Source organism: Salvelinus alpinus, chromosome 8, assembly GCF_045679555.1.
Source record: "Salvelinus alpinus chromosome 8, SLU_Salpinus.1, whole genome shotgun sequence".
Taxonomy (NCBI): Eukaryota; Metazoa; Chordata; class Actinopteri; order Salmoniformes; family Salmonidae; genus Salvelinus; species Salvelinus alpinus.
This window is the reverse complement of record NC_092093.1, coordinates 64,551,989-64,575,179: the sequence shown is the minus strand read 5'-3', so window position 1 is coordinate 64,575,179 and position 23,191 is coordinate 64,551,989. Positions and strand designations below refer to the sequence as shown.

Here is a 23,191-nt window from a genome sequence, read left to right as displayed (position 1 = left end):
TCACAATGAAGGATAAATATTTATTGCAAATATGTGTTCATTTGTTACATAACTTTGATCGAATTGAGCAAAGATGCCCCTTTCCCTTAAATAACCCATACACACCCATTCACTCGCTCTCGTGTACACACGGATGAAGTTTATATAAAATAGAATATATAAAAATAAGACTTGTGATGAGTATCTGTGAAAAACAAGTTTGTGCGTTTTAAAGATGTAAGACTGTGTAGAATGAATAACATTTTGACAAAATATAAAATCATGTTGATGTAATCATGCTAATCAAATGGCTACCCAGACTATTTGCATTGACTGCCCATCCTTTTTTTTACGCTGCTGCTACCCGCTGTTTATTATCTATGCATAGTCACTTTACCCCTACCTACATGTACATATTACCTCAATTTCCTCGACTAACCGGTGCCCCCGCACATTGATTCGGTGCCGGTACCCCTGTATACAGCCTCCTTATTGTTCTTATTATTGCTCTTTTATTTTTTACTTTAGTTTATTTAGTAAATATTTTTCTTAACTCATATTTTTCTTAAAACAGCATTGTTGGTTAAGGGCTTGTAAGTAAGCATTTCTACCCCTGTTGTATTCGTCATGTGACATATACAATTTCATTTGATTTTATGTAGAAAAAAAGTGATAGCACTATTGACATCTGTGTTCCCAAACCAGGATCCCAGAACGTAAACAGACTCCAGAAGAACCAACCACCAAACTGACCTATACTAGACAGACATCATGCATATATTTAAGCAATAAGGCACAAGGGGGTGTGTTATATGGCCAATATACCACGTCTAAGGGCTGTTCTTAGGTACGACGCATCACGGAGTAACTGGATACAGCCCTTAGTCGTGGTATATTGGCCATATAACACAACCCCCCGAGGTGCCTTATTGCTATTATAAACTGGCTACCAGCATAATTAGAGCAGTAAAACAAAATGTTTTGCCATACCCGTGGTATACGGTCTGATACACGGCTGTCAGCCAATCAGCATTCAGGGCTCGAACCACCCAGTTTATAAATATATATATTTGGTACATAGAGGTAAACAAATGAATAGATACCTTGTTATTCAAATAGACACACACACACATACACACACACACACACACCGTACGGTAAGGAGTGCGGGTGCGGTGGCTGGACACTAAGGCTTTAGCAGGTAGTTGTTGTGTTGGGTCAGGGTTCGTCAGTGTTCATCACGTCTCACTGAGACTCCAGGGTCTGGTTAAAGTGTCTCTTTCCATCCAGGTACAACATGGACTCTGGAGATAGACACATACGACCAATGTTAGACTGTGTGGAATCTCCAGTAAAAACATTACAATAACTTTAATCTCTTTCTGTTGGCACAAACGTTCCAGTAACAGTACCTCCGTAGCTCTGCCATGCAATGTTAGAGTTTAAAGGTCAGGGGTTAGAGGTCATACCTCGGTAGCTCTGCGGTATTATTGCTGAGTTCACGTCATGTCGGAAACTCAAACTGACATTTCAAACTTGCTTACTCGTAATATAAACAAACCCTCGTTTCCCACAAGGGAAGTATCCGAATCAACCAATAGGAAGCTCTACATAAATAACTTTAATTTTAACTCGGAAGTCCCGAGTTTCCGACATGACTTAAATGCGGCATATGTTAGGGTTAGAGTCAAAAGGTCAGGGCTTAGAGGTCATACCGCCGTAGCTCTGTGGCACTATGTTGGGGACGTCTTTGTCTGTGGCGAAGGTGAAGTGGAAGACATTAGTGGTGTTGTGCTGCCGGGTCATGGGGTCAAGAACCTCTGTATGAACTCTGACCTGGATGTACTTTCCCTCTGTGTAACACACCTGGAGACGGAGAGAGGGATGTGTCAGCACTGAAATTGGAGCAGATCATATAACACACAAATGCACATGCTTGCATGCGCACACCCACACACAAACCTGTGATGAGAGCAGGAGTAGGGAGCCAATCTCTACTGGCTTCCGGAAGAGGATATCGTCCACGGCAACCAAGTTAGGCCGACACCCCCTGGAGCAGAGCGAGAGAACACACACACAATGAGGATGCGCAGGTGTACAGTGCATTCGGAGAGTATTCAGACCCCTTGACCTTTTCCACATTTTGTTACGTTACAGCCTTATTCTAAAATGTATTAAATTGTTTCCCCCCCCCCCCTCCTCAATCTAAACACAATACCCCATAATGTCAAAGCAAATACAGGTTTTTAGAAATTTTTGCAAATGTATATATATATATATTTTTTGAAATATTACATTTACATAAGTATTCAGACCCTTTACTCAGTACTTTGTTTTAGAACCTTTAGCAGTGATTACAGCCTTGAGTCTTCTTGGGTATGACGCTACATGCTTGGCACACCTGTATTTGGGGTGTTTCTCCCATTCTTCTTTGCAGATCCTCTCAAGCTCTGTCAGGTTGGATGGGGAGCGTCGCTGCACAACTACTTTAAGGTCTCTCCAGAGATGTTCGATCGGGTTCAAGTCCGGGCTCTGGCTGGGCCACTCAAGGACATTCAGAGACTTGTCCCGAAGCCACTCCTGCCGTTGTGTTGGCTGTGCGCTTAGGGTTGTTGTCCTGTTGGACGGTGAACTTTCGACCCAGTCTGAGGTCCTGAGCGCTCTGGAGCAGGTTTTCATCAAGGATCTCTCTGTACTTTGCTCTGTTCATCTTTCCTTCGACCCTGACTAGTCTTCCAGTCCCTGCTGCTGAAAAACATCCCCACAGCATGATGCTTCCACCACAATGCTTTACCGTAGGGATGGTTTCCTCCAGATGTGACGCTTAGCATTCAGGCCAAAGAGAATATTGTTTCTCTTGGTCTGAGAGTCCTTTAGGTGCCTTTTGGCCAACTCCAAGCAGCTGTCATGTGCCTTTTTCTGAGGAGTTGCTTCCGTCTGGCCGCTCTACCATAAAGGCCTGATTGGTGGAGTACTGCAGAGATGGTTGTCCTTCTGGAAGGTTCTCCCATCTCCACAGAGGAACTATGGAGCTCTGTTAGAGTGACCATCAGGGTTTTGGTCAACTCCCTGACCAAGGCCCTTTTTAATGATCATTTTTTAACTTTTATTTAACTAGGCAAGTCAGTTAAGAACAAATTCTTATTTTACAGTGATGGCCTACCCCGGCCAAACCCTCCCCTAACCCAGACGACTCTGGGCCAATTGTGCGCCGCACTATGGGACTCCCGATCATGGCCGGTTGCGATACAGCTCAGGATCGAACCAGGGTCTGTAGTGACGCCTCTAGCAGTGAGATGCAGTGCCTTAGACTGCGGCGCCACTCGGGAGCCCCGAGTGGTATGATCAATGGCAACAGCATGCACCTGAGCTCAATTTCGAGTCTCATAGAAAAGGGTCTGAATACTTATGTAAATAAAGTATCTGTTTTTTTGTTTAATACATTTGCAAACAATTCTAAAAACCTGTTTCTGCTTTGTCATTATGTGGTATTGTGTGTAGATTGATGAGGGAATTTTTTAAAATCCATTGTAGAAAAAGGCTGTAACGTAACAAAATGTGGAAAAAGGGAAGTGTCAAAACATTGCACTATAACTTTGAGTCTTGTGGGAATGTTCCTTGTTTGATATTATGGGTGTTTTAAATAACATCTTCATCAACCCTAACAGAACATTCCTGTAATATTTCTGTAGAATGATTTTAATTAAATCCAGACATAGTTGCTGAGGTGTGTTTAGGGTACATGTCATAACGTCACACTGTAACTGGGAATGTTCTCGGTTGCTGGGAACACATTCGCTCACTCACCCGTAGACACATGCGTTAGCCCAGCCCAGCTCGTAAGCTTTCCTCATCAGAAACCCTCCAAAGATCCTGTTAAAGATGTTCCTCTCCTGAAAACACACATCTTAGTCAGCACAAATTAGAAATGTTTCAGGTTGTAAATATCTCTGCTTCTCTCTCCCTCCTTCCCTCTCTCGCTCTCTAACCTGTGGATGGCAGATCTCCAGTCCTTTGACTTTGGCATCCTCCATCCATACTGAGTTAGGAGGCAGAACTCTGCTACGGAAACTCACTGTCCTACAGGACAACACACAGACAGACAGCATCACCACACACTCACAAAATGCTTGTACTGGATTTTATGATGTGTGTGTTCTCATCATTTAATAAGGTAACACTTGTAATTTGACAGTGAAGCAAACAAAAAAAACATAATATTTCGTACAGCTTATGATTCAGTGAGTTTGCTCTTGTAGATTTTTATGCCTTATATGTGTTTGTACAATGGGTGTGAAGTCAATTAAGATTATTGCTACCTTAAGTTAACTTTAATCTCATTTTAATGGGAACATCAATGTGACAACAATTTGATATGACAAAATATGACTGTAGTCATTGTGATCAGTGTGATTTAAAGATACACTATGGAAGTTTAGTCGCTTATTGTTTATGTAAAAACAAATATTTGATGTGTGTGTGTGTGTATATTTGTGTGTGTGTGTGTGTGTTTGTGTCGTACTTGCTGTCCAGGGTGTTGAGGAACAGGCTGTGTACGATCTTCCTCTCCTCAGCAGTAGGGGCCACCTTTAGTAGAGACGCTGTACTCAGCTCTATACGACGCGTCTTATTGACTGAAGGGACACACACACACAGTAAATAACAGAAACACAAACACAGTAATATATACACATAAGGATGTAGTCTGTCTTACTCTCTCCCTGCTGAAACAGTTTCTCCTCCTCAATTCCCTCTGGCTTCAGAGGGTTAACAAACGCTGCCCTGAGAGAGACAGAAACCGACAGAGCAATAGAGACATCAGTCATGGATGGATACTGTGGATGGTTGGTTGAATGGATGGATGATTGGATGGATGTTGTATACCTCTTGTTCTCAGGGTCTCTGGCCACCATAACAAACGTAGCATCCAGAACTGGAGTGTAGGCCCCACCGTGGTACTGTACATACACACAGACATAACATCACTATTGTGGACATTAGTATATTACTGTGTGTGCGCGCGCGTGTATACCTGAGACATGTGCATCTTGGCTTCAATGGAGGTCTTCCCCACCCAGGTCACGTGACCAGTGAACTTGATGTCACAGTCAGGGTGGATGATTTGTTTCCTCATGTCTGTGACATCACATACAGGGGAAATAAGCCACAACTACAAAACTGCAACAGTAACAAACAATATATATTCAATGACACTAGGAAAAAGTGTCCCTGGATTAGATTTGAGAAACACTGCACTGGTCTATACGGTACACCCTGGTGTTGTACCAGGACTGCTAGGTGTCATACCTATCTTATCCACCAGGGCAGTGACGATGGACAGAGGAGATCTCTGAAGTGTCTTGTTATGGGTGTGAGAGTAACAGATCAACACTGAGGGGGGGAAAGAGAGACAAAGAGAGAGAGAGTGAATAGTAATACCAAGTACCAGTGTGTTGTTGAGGTGATGATGTCGGCAGGTAGCCTTGTGGTTAGAGCGTTGGGCCAGTAACCGAAAGGTTGCTAGATCGAATCCCAGAGCTGACAAGGTAAAAATCTGTCGTTCTGCCCCTGAACAAGGCAGTTAACCCACTGTTCCTAGGCTGTCATTGAAAATAAGATTTTTTTCTTAACTGACTTGCCTAGTTAAATAAAGGTTAAAATAAAATACAAAAATGGTCATACCTGCTAGACTGTCCAGATCCTCCAGGATACGGCCAAACCTGGAATAGAGACAGCATACAGAGGGGGGAAGGAAGTGTGTGTGTGTGTGTGTTTGAGAAGAATGTGTGAGTGTGTATCTGTTACCTGACACCTTTGAGGTAGTTGAGGTATTTCTCTCTAAGGGTAGGGTCTGTGCCTAGGGGAAGGTGGGCCTCTATGTAGCTGTCCTTCATCCTGCGGACAGGAAGCTCATCCTGAGAACCAGCCAGCTGATTGGACAATGACAAACGGTCAGCTAACGCCTGCTGGTGGTCTCTACAGGATGGGAGATAGCGAGAGATACAACAGGAATGAGCTGTGAGTTTAACAAGGTCATACACATCTATAACAAGTAAACACAGGCCTTCCTGTCATGGTATCAATATCTCAATACAAAGTAGCTTTACTGGTTCTGTTTGGTACCTCCAGTTAGTGGACGCTCCCACAATCTCTCTCAGCCTGTTGCGCACTGAAAAACAACCACACAGTTGATCAGCTCTCAGTGTGTGTGTGTGTGTGTGTACTGATTCTGTGCTCAGAACAGAATGTGCAATGGGAATCATATGATCTCAGACAGAATGACAGCAGCAAGCTACAGAGTACTAGTGAGGTCTGGGTAGGATACACAATATCAGCTCCACTGTTGTTCCAGCTAGCACATGGAGCCACTGAGTGGCTTTGCGCTGCAGCTCGAGGGTGTACGCGCAATGGGGAGAAATCACTAGTGCACTGACAAGGTAATAAGGTGTCATTTCAGATTTGCCTATTGGTTTGTGGCCCACCTGACTGGCGCCGCTGTGATGTCATAATGTTGAGACGATATGAAACAAGACACTTGAGAGAGAGAGATGACCAAGACAGTTCTGCATACTATAGAATAGGGTACAGCAGCCTCGTTAAGAGGTGCCCGCCACTGCCACAGGCCAGGGGTGCATTCATAGTTCAGTCTGTAAGAAATGGAAGAGAGAAACAAGGCCGTACAACCAGATCAACAGACCACAGGGTGCTGGATAGAGATAGAGAAAGAGAGAGTGCGTTCAAGGCAGTGTGTTTGAGAGACGATGAGCTAAAATACATGCAGGCAGGATTAAGTTGAATTTAGACTGAATTAAGTAAGTGTTTTATACAATTAGGATTCAGGGTTGATTACCAACACACCATTGGACATTAGCAAGTGAGCATTTCCTGTGGAGAGTGGAGACACAAAACAAGCAATGGGTTAGAGGTCAGGAGACTAGATGGAGTCTCAATGTCCTCTAGTCTTGTCATCATACCCCAAGAGTAGTATAAATTAAGTTCATAACAATTAATTAATTAATCAATTAACAAACCAATATATAAATACTTAGTCAGTCAGTCAGTTGTATATGGCCTTACCCTCAGACATGTCCGGGGCCTTCCCCTGCAAAGACACAGGCCCCCGGGAGAACGTCCTGGTTGTCAGGGACGCCACCGACCTTAGGAACCGGAACCTGTGGAACGGAAGGAAAAAACACTGACATGTCAACACAGCAAGCCCACAACATTCAAACTCAAAGTTCCAATTACTACAGATCCATCGCGTAAACCTATTAATACATGTGTATGGGAATCCCAGATGTCAGTCAAGTCCCTGGCACGTAGCCCACTGAGTTGGACAGCACATTACAGCACAGTGGACTTCAGTACAGTAGAGTTCACAACTTAATCACTGGTTGAAGAGTGTTTTCTGCCCCTCCCAAAATATTGAATTTGTAGATAACTGGCCCTCTTTCTGGGACTCCCCCACAAACAGGACCAAGCCCTGCCTGCTGAGGAGTGACGGACTCCATCCAAGCTGGAGGGGTGCTCTCATCTCATCTATCAACATAGACAGGGCTCTGCCAGCCTGCAAGCTAAGTGGAGTCTGCCACTAGCACTGTCAGTGTAGTCAGCTCAGCTTTCCCGCTGAGACCGTGTCTGTGCCTCGATCTAGGTCGGGCTGAAACATGGCAGTGTACGCCTTAGCAATCTCACTGGAGTAGACCTCCTCCATTCCTGTCATAATTGAAAGAGATTATGATAATATCTCACATCTCAAAATATAACTACTTCATGTTAGATCCCTCACTTCCAAGGCAGTCATAGTCAATGAACTAATCACTGATCATAACCTTGATGTGATTGACTGAAACATGGCTCAAACCTGATTTATTTACTGTGTTAAAAGAGGCCTCTCCTCCTGGTTACATTGGTGACCATATCCCCGCGCATCCCGCAAAGGTATTGCTAACATTTACAACAGCAAACTTCAATTTACCCATTTTTTCCGTCTTTTGAGCTTCTAGTCATAAAATCTATGCAGCATGCTCAATACCTTTTTATAGCTACTGTTTACAGGCATCCTGGGCCATATACAGCGTTTCTCACTGAGTTCTATGAATTCCTATCGGACCTTGTAGTCATGGCGAATAATATTCACATTTTCGGTGACTTCAATATTCACATGGAAAAGGCCACAGATACACTACAAAAGGCTTTCGGAGCCATCATCGACTCAGTGGGTTTTGTACAACATTTCTCCAGACCTACGCATTGCCACAGTCATACCCTGGATCTAAACTCAGCAACAACAAAAAAACTCCCTTTTTCAGGACCCTGTCTTTCAAAGATAATTTGTAAAAATCTAAATAACTTCACAGATCCTCAATGTAAAGGGTTTAAACACTGTTTCCCATGCTTGTTCAATGAACCATAAACAATTAAAGAACATTCACCTGTGGAACGGTCGTTAAGACACTAACAGCTTACAGACGGTAGGCAATTAAGGTCACAGTTATGAAAACTTAGGACACTAAAGAGGCCTTTCTACTGACTCTGAAAAACACCAAAAGAAAGATGCCCAGGGTCCCTGCTCATCTGCGTGAACGTGCCTTAGGCATGCTGCAAGGAGGCATGAGGACTGCAGATGTGGCGGTGGGCAATAAATTGCAATGTGAGATGCCTAAAACAGGATTGTGGCAGACCCCGTGTAACACCTGCACAGGATTGGTACAGCCGAACATCACACGGGACAGGTACAGGATGGCAACAACAACTGCCCGAGTTACACCAGGAACGCACAATCCCTCCATCGGTGCTCAGACTGTCCGTAATAGGCTGAGAGAGGCTGGACTGAGGGCTTGTAGGCCTGTTGTAAGGCAGGTCCTCACCAGACACTACCAGCAACAACGTCGCCTATGGGCCAGACAGGACTGGTCGTGGTTTTGTCTCACCAGGGGTGATGGTCGGATTCGCGTTTATCGTCGAAGGAATGAGCGTTACACCGAGGCCTGTACTCTGGAGCGGGATCGATTTGGAGGTGGAGGGTCCGTTATGGTTTGGAGCGGTGTGTCACAGCATCATCGGACTGAGCTTGTTGTCATTGCAGGCAATCTCAACTCTGCGTTACAGGGAAAACATCCTCCTCCCTCATGTAGTACCCTTCCTGCAGGCTCATCCTGACATGACCCTCCAGCATGACAATGCCACCAGCCATACTGCTCGTTCTGTGCGTGATTTCCTGCAAGACAGGAATGTCAGTGTTCTGCCATGGCCAGCGAAGAGCCCGGATCTCAATCCCATTGAGCACGTCTGGAACCTGTTGGATCGGAGGGTGAGGGCTAGGGCCATTCCCCCCAGAAATGTCCAATGTCCGGCACTTGCAGGTGCCTTGGTGGAAGAGTGGGGTAACATCTCACAGCAAGAACTGGCAAATCTGGTGCAATCCATGAGGAGGAGATGCATTGCAGTACTTAATGCAGCTGGTGGCCACACCAGATACTGACTGTTACTTTTGATTTTGACCCCCCCTTTATTCAGGGACACATTATTCCATTTCTGTTAGTCACATGTCTGTGGAAATTGTTCAGTTTATGTCTCAGTTGTTGAATTTTGTTATGTTCATACAATTATTTACACATGTTAAATTTGCTGAAAATAAACGCAGTTGACAGCTCCCTGGTATACAGAAAATACCAGAGCCCTGAAGCAAGCTTCCTGAGAATTGGAAAGGAAATGGCGCTCCACGAAACTGGAAGCCTTCCGACTAGCTTTCCAAGCTAGAGAAAAAACAATCCTAAATGTATTTTTGATACTGTCGCCAAGCTAACTTGGTCTTCACTTCAGCAGTGATGAATTCATATATATATATATATATATATATATATATATATACACTGCTCAAAAAAACAAAGGGAACACTTAAACAACACAATGTAACTCCAAGTCAATCACACTTCTGTGAAATCAAACTGTCCACTTAGGAAGCAACACTGATTGACAATAAATTTCACATGCTGTTGTGCAAATGGAATAGACAACAGATGGAAATTATAGGCAATTAGCAAGACACCCCCAATAAAGGAGTGGTTCTGCAGGTGGTGACCACAGACCACTTCTCAGTTCCTATGCTTCCTGGCTGATGTTTTGGTCACTTTTGAATGCTGGCGGTGCTTTCACTCTAGTGGTAGCATGAGACGGAGTCTACAACCCACACAAGTGGCTCAGGTAGTGCAGCTCATCCAGGATGGCACATCAATGCGAGCTGTGGCAAGAAGGTTTGCTGTGTCTGTCAGCGTAGTGTCCAGAGCATGGAGGCGCTACCAGGAGACAGGCCAGTACATCAGGAGACGTGGAGGAGGCCGTAGGATGGCAACAACCCAGCAGCAGGACCGCTACCTCCGCCTTTGTGCAAGGAGGAGCAGGAGGAGCACTGCCAGAGCCCTGCAAAATGACCTCCAGCAAATGTGCATGTGTCTGCTCAAACGGTCAGAAACAGACTCCATGAGGGTGGTATGAGGGCCCGACGTCCACAGGTGGGGGTTGTGCTTACAGCCCAACACCGTGCAGGACGTTTGGCATTTGCCAGAGAACACCAAGATTGGCAAATTCGCCACTGGCGCCCTGTGCTCTTCACAGATGAAAGCAGGTTCACACTGAGCACATGTGACAGACGTGACAGAGTCTGGAGACGCCGTGGAGAACGTTCTGCTGCCTGCAACATCCTCCAGCATGACCGGTTTGGCGGTGGGTCAGTCATGGTGTGGGGTGGCATTTCTTTGGGGAGCCCTCCATGTGCTCGCCAGAGGTAGCCTGACTGCCATTAGGTACCGAGATGAGATCCTCAGACCCCTTGTGAGACCATATGCTGGTGCGGTTGGCCCTGGGTTCCTCCTAATGCAAGACAATGCTAGACCTCATGTGGCTGGAGTGTGTCAGCAGTTCCTGCAAGAGGAAGGCATTGATGCTATGGACTGGCCCGCCCGTTCCCCAGACCTGAATCCAATTGAGCACATCTGGGACATCATGTCTCGCTCCATCCACCAACGCCACGTTGCACCACAGACTGTCCAGGAGTTGGCGGATGCTTTAGTCCAGGTCTGGGAGGAGATCCCTCAGGAGACCATCCGCCACCACATCAGGAGCATGCCCAGGCATTGTAGGGAGGTCATACAGGCACGTGGAGGCCACACACACTACTGAGCCTCATTTTGACTTGTTTTAAGGACATTACATCAAAGTTGGATCAGCCTGTAGTGTGGTTTTCCACTTTAATTTTGAGTGTGACTCCAAATCCAGTCCTCCATGGGTTGATACATTTGATTTCCATTGATAATTTTTGTGTGATTTTGTAGTCAGCACATTCAACTATGTAAAGAAAAAAGTATTTAATAAGAATATTTCATTCATTCAGATCTAGGATGTGTTATTTTAGTGTTCCCTTTATTTTTTTGAGCAGTGTATATATATATATATTATTAATTTATTTTTCTTCCCTTTATTTAACTAACTAGTCAAGTCAATTAAGAACAAATTCTTATTTACAATGACGGCCTACCGGGGAATAGTGGGTTAACTTCCTTGTTCAGGGGCAGAACGACAGATTTTTACTAGAGGTCAACCAATTAGGATTTTTCAATGCCGATACCGATTATTGGAGGACCAAAAGAAGCCGATAACGATTAATTGGCCGATTCTTATATATATATATATATATATATATATATATATATATATATAAAATATATATACAGTGGGGAGAACAAGTATTTGATACACTGCCGATTTTGCAGGTTTTCCTACTTACAAAGCATGTAGAGGTCTGTAATTTTTATCATAGGTACACTTCAACTGTGAGAGACGGAATCTAAAACAAAAATCCAGAAAATCACATTGTATGATTTTTAAGGAAATTATTTGCATTTTATTGCATGACATAAGTATTTGATCACCTACCAACCAGTAAGAATTCCGGCTCTCACAGACCTGTTAGTTTTTCTTTAAGAAGCCCTCCTGTTCTCCACTCATTACCTGTATTAACTGCACCTGTTTGAACTCGTTACCTGTATAAAAGACACCTGTCCACACACTCAATCAAACAGACTCCAACCTCTCCACAATGGCCAAGACCAGAGAGCTGTGTAAGGACATCAGGGATAAAATTGTAGACCTGCACAAGGCTGGGATGGGCTACAGGACAATAGGCAAGCAGCTTGGTGAGAAGGCAACAACTGTTGGCGCAATTATTAAAAAATGGAAGAAGTTGAAGTTGACGGTCAATCACCCTCGGTCTGGGACTCCATGCAAGATCTCACCTCGTGGGGCATCAATGATCATGAGGAAGGTGAGGGATCAGCCCAGAACTACACGGCAGGACCTGGTCAATGACCTGAAGAGAGCTGGGACCACAGTCTCAAAGAAAACCATTAGTAACACACTACGCCGTCATGGATTAAAATCCTGCAGCGCACGCAAGGTCCCCCTGCTCAAGCCAGCGCATGTCCAGGCCCGTCTGAAGTTTGCCAATGACCATCTGGATGATCCAGAGGAGGAATGGGAGAAGGTCATGTGGTCTGATGAGACAAAAATAGAGCTTTTTGGTCTAAACTCCACTCGCCGTGTTTGGAGGAAGAAGAAGGATGAGTACAACTCTAAGAACACCATCCCAACCGTGAAGCATGGAGGTGGAAACATCATTCTTTGGGGATGCTTTTCTGCAAAGGGGACAGGACGACTGCACCGTATTGAGGGGAGGATGGATGGGGCCATGTATCGCGAGATCTTGGCCAACAACCTCCTTCCCTCAGTAAGAGCATTGAAGATGGGTCGTGGCTGGGTCTTCCAGCAAGACAACGACCCGAAACACACAGCCAGGGCAACTAAGGAGTGGCTCTGTAAGAAGCATCTCAAGGTCTTGGAGTGGCCTAGCCAGTCTCCAGACCTGAACCCAATAGGATATCTTTGGAGGGAGCTGAAAGTCCGTATTGCCCAGCGACAGCCCCGAAACCTGAAGGATCTGGAGAAGGTCTGTATGGAGGAGTGGGCCAAAATCCCTGCTGCAGTGTGTGCAAACCTGGTCAAGAACTACAGGAAACGTATGATCTCTGTAATTGCAAACAAAGGTTTCTGTACCAAATATTAAGTTCTGCTTTTCTGATGTATCAAATACTTATGTCATGCAATAAAATGCAAATTAATTACTTAAAAATCATACAATGTGATTTTCTGGATTTTTGTTTTAGATTCCGTCTCTCACAGTTGAAGTGTACCTATGATAAAAATTACAGACCTCTACATGCTTTGTAAGTAGGAAAACCTGCAAAATCGGCAGTGTATCAAATACTTGTTCTCCCCACTGTATATATATTTCTAATTACCGATTGTTATGAAAACTTGAAATCGGCCATTCCGAATAATTGGTCGACCTCTAATTTTTACCTTGTCAGCTCAGGGATTTGATCTAGCAACCTTTCGGTTACTGGCCCAATGCTCTAACCACTAGGCTACCTGCCACCCCATTCATGAACTTCTTCAATGAAAATATCATGATCATTAGAAAGCAAATGACAGACTCCTCTTTGAATCTGCATATTACTCCAAAACGCAGTTGTCCTGAGTCTGCACAGAACTGCCAGGACCTAAGGTCAATGGAGACACTCAAGTTATTTAATCCTGTATCTCTCGACACATTCACAAAAATAGTCATGGCCTCTAAGCCTTCCAGCTGCCTACTACTGAAAGAGCTACTTCCTGTGCTTGGCCTTCCTATGTTGAACATAATAAATGGCTCCCTATCCTCTGGATGTGTACCAAACTCACTAAAAGTGGCAGTAATAATGCCACTCTTGAAAAAGCCAAACTTTGACCCAGATTTTATTTTAATTTTTTAAAATGTTTATTTTATTTTAAATCGGCTTCTCAATTTTGGGGGAAAAAGCTGTTGCCTTCCTGAAGACAAATAACATATACGAAACTCTCCACTCTACCGAACCTGCTGTCTCAACCTCTGAATGCTCGGAAAAGAAAAGCCAAATAACATATACGAAACTCTCCACTCTACCGAACCTGCTGTCTCAACCTCTGAATGCTCGGAAAAGAAAAGCCAAATAACATATACGAAACTCTCCACTCTACCGAACCTGCTGTCTCAACCTCTGAATGCTCGGAAAAGAAAAGCCAAATAACATTTACTCCTGAGGTGCTGACCTGTTGCACCCTCTACAACCACTGTGATTATTATCTGACCCTGATGGTCATCTATGAATGTTTGAACATCTTGAAGAACGATCTGGCCTTAATGACCATGTACTCTTATAATCTCCACAATCTCCGTACTAAACTCTACAGTACAGTATTGTACTGAGCTATACTCTACTTCTCTACTGTATTGCACTTTACTATACTGTACTGTCCAAACTTGTGAAGCAGACGTTTACAAGTGGTTCAGACTTGGACTGACCAAATTTCAACGTCTATGGACATCTGGTGTCCGTCAGTGCTCAGTGGGTGAGAGGGCTGGTTACAGTAAATGGAAAGTTGGGGGGGGGGGGGTCATGGGTGGATGTCAGTAAGAGCCAGGAGAGGTGACATTAGCTGGAGAGAGAGAGAAGATACAGGGAGAGAGAGAGGAAGGGGTTGTCTGCACTGTTTTTACACTATTGCTTTGACCACCACGCAACAGAAAGAAAGCCATTATTCTATGAGCTGAACATAACAATATGCCAGTGGAAGGAGATCCTATGAGCTGAACATAACAATATGCCAGTGGAAGGAGATCCTATGAGCTGAACATAACAATGTGCCAGTGGAAGGAGATCCTATGAGCTGAACATAACAATATGCCAGTGGAAGGAGATCTTATGAGCTGAACATAACAATGTGCCAGTGGAAGGAGATCCTATGAGCTGAACATAACAATATGCCAGTGGAAGGAGATCCTATGAGCTGAACATAACAATGTGCCAGTGGAAGGAGATCCTATGAGCTGAACATAACAATATGCCAGTGGAAGGAGATCCTATGAGCTGAACATAACAATATGCCAGTGGAAGGAGATCCTATGAGCTGAACAAAACAATATGCCAGTGGAAGGAGATCCTATGAGCTGAACATAACAATGTGCCAGTGGAAGGAGATCCTATGAGCTGAACATAACAATATGCCAGTGGAAGGAGATCCTATGAGCTGAACATAACAATGTGCCAGTGGAAGGAGATCCTATGAGCTGAACATAACAATATGCCAGTGGAAGGAGATCCTATGAGCTGAACATAACAATATGCCAGTGGAAGGAGATCTTATGAGCTGAACATAACAATATGCCAGTGGAAGGAGATCCTATGAGCTGAACAAAACAATATGCCAGTGGAAGGAGATCCTATGAGCTGAACATAACAATGTGCCAGTGGAAGGAGATCCTATGAGCTGAACATAACAATATGCCAGTGGAAGGAGATCCTATGAGCTGAACATAACAATATGCCAGTGGAAGGAGATCCTATGAGCTGGACATAACAATGTGCCAGTGGAAGGAGATCCTATGAGCTGAACATAACAATGTGCCAGTGGAAGGAGATCCTATGAGCTGAACATAACAATGTGCCAGTGGAAGGAGATCCTATGAGCTGAACATAACAATATGCCAGTGGAAGGAGATCCTATGAGCTGAACATAACAATATGCCAGTGGAAGGAGATCCTATGAGCTGAACATAACAATATGCCAGTGGAAGGAGATCCTATGAGCTGAACATAACATTTATTTAACTAGGCTTTATTTAAATGTGTCAGTGGAAGGGAGGACAGTAGCAGGAGACCCTATGAGCTGAACATAACAGTATGTCAGTGGAAGGGAGGACAGTAGCAGGAGACCCTATGAGCTGAACATAACAGTATGTCAGTGGAAGGGAGGACAGTAGCAGGAGACACTATGAGCTGAACATAACAGTATGTCAGTGGAAGGGGGGAGAGTAGAATTCAGTTGCAGTCATTCTGTTACTGATTTTTTGGTCATTCTGTTAAAGATTTGGTAACACATTGACACATTTCAATCACTTAATAAATCATAAACAAAATGATCAGTAAAAAATAAAAACAATAGCTAATTGGTAGGTCTACGGAATCGTGGCTGAATGACGACATGGATATTCAGCTAGCGGGACACACGAGGGGGGGCGGTCTGTGCATATTTGTAAACAACAGCTGGTGCACGGAATCGAAGGAAGTCTCTAGATTTTGCTCGCCTGAAGTAGAGTAGATTGTGATAAATTGCAGGCCACACTACTTGCCTAGAGAGTTTTCAGCTATACTTTTCGTGGCTGTTTATTTACCACCACAGACAGATGCTGGCACTAAGATCGCACTCAGTCAGCTGTATAAGGAAATAAGCAAACAGGAAACCACTCACCCAGAGGCGGCGCTCCTAGTGGCAGGAGACTTTAATGCAGGGAAACTTAAATCAGTTCTACCAAATTTCCATCAACATGTTAAATGTGCAACCAGAGGGAAAAAAATTCTAGATCACCTGTACTTCACACAGAGAGACGCGTACAAAGCTCTCCCTCGCCCTCCATTTGGTAAATCCGACCACAACTCTATCCTCCTGATTACAAGCAGAAATTAAACCAGGAAGCACCAGTGACTCAGTCTATAAAAAAGTGGTCAGATGAAGCAGATGCTAAACTACAGGACTGTTTTGCTATCACAGACTGGAAAATGTTCCGCGATTCTTCTGATGGCATTGAGGAGTACACCACATCAGTCACTGGCTTCATCAATAAGTGCATCGAGGACGTCGTCCCCACATTGACTGTACGTACATACCCCAACCAGAAGCCATGGATTACAGGCAACATTCGCACTGAGCTAAAGGGTAGAGCTGCCGCTTTCAAGGTGCGGGATTCTAACCCGGAAACTTACAAGAAATCCTGCTATGCCCTGCGACGAATCATCAAACAGGCAAAGCGTCAATACAGGGCTAAGATTGAATCATACTACACCGGCTCCAACGCTTGTCTTATGTGGCAGGGCTTGCAAACTATTACAGACTACAAAGGGAAGCACAGCCGCGAGCTGCCCAGTGACACAAGCCTACCAGACGAGCTAAATCACTTCTATGCTCGCTTCGAGGCAAGCAACACATGCAACACACGCTTCGAGGCATGCATGAGAGCATCAGCTGTTCCAGGCGACTGTGTGATCACGCTCTCCGTAGCCGACGTGAGTAAGACCTTTAAACAGGTCAACATACACAAGGCTGCGGGGCAAGACGGATTACCAGGACGTGTGCTCCGGGCATGTGCTGACCAACTGGCAGGTGTCTTCACTGACATTTTCAACATGTCCCTGATTAAGTCTGTAATACCAACATGTTTCAAGCAGACCACCATAGTCCCTGTGCCCAAGAACACAAAGGCAACCTGCCTAAATGACTACGGACCCGTAGCACTCACGTCTGTAGCCATGAAGTGCTTTGAAAGGTTGGTAATGGCTCACATCAACACCATTATCCCAGAAACCCTAGACCCACTCCAATTTGCATACCGCCCAAACAGATCCACAGATGATGCAATCTCTATTGCACTCCACACTGCCCTTTCCCACCTGGACAAAAGGAACACTTACGTGAGAATGCTATTCATTGACTACAGCTCAGCGTTCAACACCATAGTACCCTCAAAGCTCATCACTATGCTAAGGATCCTGGGACTAAACACCTCCCTCTGCAACTGGATCCTGGACTTCCTAATGGGCCGCCCCCAGGTGGTGAGGGTAGGTAGCAACACATCTGCCAAGCTGATCCTCAACACTGGAGCTCCCCAGGGGTGTGTGCTCAGTCCTCTCCTGTACTCCCTGTTCACCCACGACTGCATGGCCAGGCACGACTCCAACACCATCATTAAGTTTGCAGATGACACAACAGTGTGACGTCTGTTATATCTGTTATATCTGGAGTATTTCTCCTGTCTTATCCGGTGTCCTGTGTGAATTTAAGTATGCTCTCTCTCGGAGGACCTGAGCCCTAGGACCATGCCTCAGGACTACCTGGAATGATGACTCCTTGTTGTCCCCAGTCCACCTGCCCGTGCTGCTGCTCCAGTTTCAACTGTACTGCCTGCGGCTATGGAACCCTGACCTGTTCACTGTGATTACTATTATTTGACCATGCTGGTCATTTATGAACATTTGAACATCTTGGCCATGTTCTGTTATAATCTCCACCCGGCACAGCCAGAAGAGGCCAGAAGAGGCCACCCCTTAATAGCCTGGTTCCTCTCTAGGTTTCTTCCTAGGTTTTGGTCTTTCTAGGGAGTTTTTCCTAGCCACCGTGCTTCTACACCTGCATTGCTTGCTGTTTGGGGTTTTAGGCTGGATTTCTGTACAGCACTTTGATATATCAGCTGATGTAAGGGCTATATAAATACATTTGATTTGGTAGGCCTGATCACCGACAACGACGAGACAGCCTATAGGGAGGAAGTCAGAGACCTGGCCGGGTGGTGCCAGAATAACAACCTCTCCCTCAACGTAACCAAGACTAAGGAGATTATTGTGGACTACAGGAAAAGGAGGACCGAGCACACCCCCATTCTCATCGACGGGGCTGTAGTGGAGCAGGTTGAGAGCTTTAAGTTCCTTGGTGTCCACATCAACAACAAACTAGAATGGTCCAAACACACGAAGACAGTCGTGAAGAGGGCACAACAAAGCCTATTCCCCCTCAGGAAACTAAAAAGATTTGGCATGGGTCCTGAGATCCTCAAAAGGTTCTACAGCCTCAACATCGAGAGCATCCTGACTGGTTGTATCACTGCCTGGTACGGCAACTGCTCGGCCTCTGACCGCAAGGGCGTACGGCCCATCACATCACTGGGGCTAAGCTGCCTGCCATCCAGAACCTCTACAGGCGGTGTCAGAGGAAGGCCCTAAAAATTGTCAAAGACCCCAGCCATAGACTGTTCTCTCTACTACCGCATGGCAAGCGGTACCGGAGTGCCAAGTCTAGGACAAAAAGGCTTCTCAACAGTTTTTACCCCCAAGCCATAAGACTCCTGAACAGGTAATCAAATGGCTACCCGGACTATTTGCATTGTGTGCCCCCCCCCCCCAACCCCTCTTTTTACGCTGCGGCTACTCTCTGTTTATCATATATGCATAGTCACTTTAACTATACATTCATGTACATACTACCTCAATCAGCCTGACTAACCGGTGTCTGTGTGTAGCCTCGCTACTTTTATAGCCTCGCTACTGTATATAGACTGTCTTTTTACTGTTGTTTTATTTCTTTACCTACCTATTGTTCACCTAATACCTTTTTTGCACTATTGGTTAGAGCCTGTAAGTAAGCATTTCACTGTAAGGTCTACACTTGTTGTATTCAGCGCACGTGACAAATAAACTTTGATTTGTAGACACTAGGCGATATTTCTTAAAGGTCCTGAACAGTCATTCTGATCATGTAAAATTGCCTTTTGGGTGACTAAAATATCACCCATAATATTATGAGTAACTAAATATCAGCCATAATAACAGCTCTTTGAAGCGCCTATGTCTAGAAACGTGGATGCAGTGAGCAGGGTTGTTTCAGGCTGGCTGAAGACCTAGCTAGCCAGTAAGTAGCTAACACCAGACACAGATGAAAGTGGAAACATATAAGTATATTTGCCATTGATTAATAATGTAAACTTTGAATTATATATTTGCTGACACTATATAGTCAAATGTAGACACCAGCAAAGTAGCTATCTAGCTACAGTACCTTCGGAAAGTATTCAGACCCCTTGACTTTCTCCACATTTTGTTACGTTACAGCCTTATTCTAATGGATTAAATTGTTTTCCCCCCCTCATCAAATCTACAAAAAATACCCCATAATGACAAAGCAAAAACAGGTTTTTAGAAATTCTAGCAAATGTAAATGTGATATTTCGATTTCTTGTTTTTAATACATGTATTCAGACCCTTTACTCAGTACTTTGTTGCACATTTGGCAGTGATTACAGACTCAAGTCTTCTTGGGTATGATGCTACAGGCCTGGCACACCTGTATTTGGGAGTTTCTCCCATTCTTCTCTGCAGATCCTCTGAAGCACTGTCAGGTTGGATGGAGAGTGTTGCTGCACAGCTATTTTCAGGTCTCTCCAGAGATGTTCAATTGGTTTGAAGTCCGGGCTCTGGCTGGACCACTCAAGGACATTCAGAGACCTGTCCCAAAGCCACTCCTTCGTTGTCTTGGCTGTGTGCTTAGGGTCGTTGCCCTGTTGGAAGGTGAACCTTCGCCCCAGTCTGAGGTCCTGAGCCCTCTGGAGCAGGTTTTCATCAAGGATCTCTCTGTACTTTGCTCCGTTCATCTTTCCCTCGATCCTGACTTGTCTCCCAGTCCCTGCCGCTGAAAAACATCTCCACAGCATGATGCCGTCAACACCATGCTTCACCGTAGGGATGGATGGTGCCAGGTTTCCTCCAGACGTGATGCTTGGCATTCAGGCCAAAGAGTTCAATCTTGGTTTCATCAAACCAGAGAATCTTGTTTTTCATGGGCTCATGGTTTTTCATGGTCCTTTAGGTGCCTTTTGGCAAACTCCAAGCGGGCCGTCATGTGCCTTTTACTGAAGAGTGGCTTCCTTCTGGTCACTCTACCATAAAGGTCTGATTAGTAGAGTGCTGCAAAGATGGTTGTCCTTCTGGAAGGTTCTCCCATCTCCACAGAGGAACTCTGGAGCTCTGTCAGAGTGACTATTGGGTTCATGCTCACCTCACCTCCCCGACCAAGAACCTTCTCCCCTGATTGCTCAGTTTGGCCGGGCGGCCAGCTCAAGGAAGTGTCTTGGTGGTTCCAAACTTCTTCCATTTAAGAATGTTGGAGGCCACTGTGTTCTTGGGGACTTCAAATCTGCAGAAATGTTTTGGTACCCTTCCCATATCTGTGCCTCGACACGATCCTGCTCGGAGCTCTACGGACAATTCCTTCGACCTCATGGCTTGGTTTCTGCTCTGACATGCACTGTCAACTGTTGGACCTTATATGGACAGGAATCTGCCTTTCCAAATCCTGTCCAATCAATTGAACTTAACACAAGGCAGACTCCAATCAAGTTGTAGAAACATCTCAAGGATGATCAATGGAAACAGGATGCACCTGAGCTCAATTTCAAGTCTCATAGCAAAAGGTCTCAATACTTATGTAAATAAGGTATTTCTGTTTTTATATTTTTATTACATTTGCAAACATTTCTATAAACCTGTTTTTGCTTTGTCATTATGGGGTATTGTGTGCAGATTGAGGGGGAAAAAATATTTAATCCATTTTAGAATAAGGCTGTAGTGTAACAAAATGTGGAAAAGGGTAAGGGGTCTGAATACTTTCCCAAATGCACTGTATATAAACCACGTCCCTCTGAAAACACACCTTCTCTGATGTTGGTACTTATTAAATTAGGTAAGAGAATATCATGTTACCATTGGTGTATTAAAATAAGAGTTAGGGTGATGTCACCCTATTCCCTTAATGATCCAGGCTCCTGAATCCTATTCCCTTAATGATCCAGGCTCCTGAATCCAAGTGTTTAACATGAGGGAGGGAAGCAATAACTTTATGATCAAACTTGATCAATGTAGAAGCAACAATAATTTTTCATACTTTGGTCATCATACTTTTATCTGGTTTCATCCAAATATAATCAAATTTCACAAAAAAACATGATTTTAACTGTTCATTATCTATAAAATGATTTCTGCAAAACTTAATATAACTGATGAAATTAGTTGGCAGGGGTCTTTACAACATCGTTTTTTGATATATTTCTAATATCTTTTGACTTTTCTAATAGATATTTTCTAAGACCTCTTTTCCATATGTTTGACCAGAAATCAAAGCCTATGCTTATTACACATTTTTGGGATGGAAAATGGTTGGAAAATGCATATATACCTTATTTTTTCTAAAACATACTCAGCGTTCATTTTACACCAATTTTGATACGCTCCTTTGAATTTCACGTTCGAGCTCATGGTGTTGTCTTTTTTTCTTTTTTGCCTTTTAGCTAGCTAACGCTACTACATTAGCAAACTAACGTTAGCTAACTAGCTTTACCATTTCTGTGAAATCGACTGGTTTAGCTAGCTCTTCTACACTCTCACACTCACCTCGGTGACAGCATTTCCGTGTGCTATATGAAGATGTTTGAGAAGTTAGCTGAATTTGCTAAATACCGAAATACAACTCCAAAACGGGGGGACAGATTAAGCTAATTATACAAAGAGTGACAGCACTGAAATTGTAGATGCTTTCCTGTGGACATTTGCCCTTGGCTGTACGTACCGTACTACTAAAAATAAGTGCGCAATTATTTTGCGGATATAATGGATGGTGTAATTCACTCTCAAATTCATAGACAGAGCTATGGATGCAAGGACTTACCATTAAAGATGTGTTTTATTTTGTTTTAAGCATTGAGGCTATGTTAGTTAACAATTTGCTATGTTTGTTAACAATTGTTAACTAACAATGGAGACAAATCAGCTTATATTTTGGGTTGTGATGGGGTACCAGTTTAACTTAAAGCTCATGAGGCATTTATAAGTTATATTCTGCTTGAATCAATGGGTATATTCCATATATATTACTTAAACGTCCAAAAATGTATGTACAAATGGCAGATTGCCCCTTTAACCTCCCTGTATGTGAGTGCATATGGCCTCCGCCAAGAGGTCTGCAACTTTATGGCACAGCTTCCCTGTAACTGCAGTGCCACTGATTCAAGCCCCTCTGTCTCTTCTCCTTTAGATAGGGCCCAGTTTGAGAGGTGAGAGAGAACAAAGTTGTTAGACTACGTTCGATGGGGGGTACGAGACAGTATTCTGATAACATGTCTCCAGTGGGACACAGCTTTGCAGGGAAATCCTTATTGGATGTACAAACTTTGCTGTTGTTGTAACAATTCTAGAGTTAGTTCACCTCTAAACTAAAGTTTGAAGATCGATTTATTGTCAAAGAGTATAAGCATATTTTTACGTGAGTGTACATGAAAAGTTTATTTCCAAAACGCTTTTATCCTAAATGATTGCATAGCTTATGGGTACCTTCATGTGTGTGTGTAAAATAATACTGTTTTCAGATTTTTTTATTCATAGATTTTATTGAAATGTGTTTTTTGCAAAACGCTTCATATCCATTGTTTAGCTGGAATGGAATGTTCATGTGCTGTATATTTGACTCTGATTTTTGTTGTCTC

At 44.0% G+C, this 23,191-nt stretch overlaps 1 protein-coding gene across 4 annotated transcripts; it reads right to left on the bottom strand.

The window, feature by feature from the left end:
* LOC139583492 (acyl-coenzyme A thioesterase 9, mitochondrial-like) lies at positions 1-22,265 on the bottom strand. Of its 4 annotated transcripts, XM_071414633.1 has the most exons (16): positions 22,104-22,265; positions 7,057-7,151; positions 6,838-6,864; positions 6,103-6,148; positions 5,785-5,955; positions 5,662-5,699; positions 5,287-5,370; positions 5,012-5,115; positions 4,864-4,937; positions 4,694-4,761; positions 4,502-4,613; positions 3,969-4,059; positions 3,787-3,872; positions 1,942-2,029; positions 1,695-1,845; positions 1-1,283 (listed from the first exon to the last, which is right to left on the bottom strand). In XM_071414633.1, exons 1-16 carry the CDS (start codon positions 22,115-22,117, stop codon positions 1,225-1,227), a joined length of 1,308 nt encoding a protein of 435 aa, XP_071270734.1. In that variant the 5' UTR covers positions 22,118-22,265; the 3' UTR covers positions 1-1,224. The 4 variants fall into 4 exon arrangements, with proteins under 4 accessions (XP_071270734.1, XP_071270735.1, XP_071270736.1 ...); XM_071414634.1 differs by lacking the exon at positions 6,838-6,864; XM_071414635.1 differs by lacking the exons at positions 6,838-6,864; positions 7,057-7,151; positions 22,104-22,265 and adding an exon at positions 6,462-6,831.
* Positions 22,266-23,191: the final 926 nt, after the last annotated feature.

Coding starts and splice junctions, on each gene's coding strand:
- LOC139583492 (XM_071414633.1), bottom strand. Junction 5,371..5,661: donor GGATCTGGACAGTCTAGCAG/GTATGACCATTT, acceptor TCCCCCCCTCAG/TGTTGATCTGTTACTCTCAC. Junction 4,762..4,863: donor AGAGACCCTGAGAACAAGAG/GTATACAACATC, acceptor TGTCTCTCTCAG/GGCAGCGTTTGTTAACCCTC.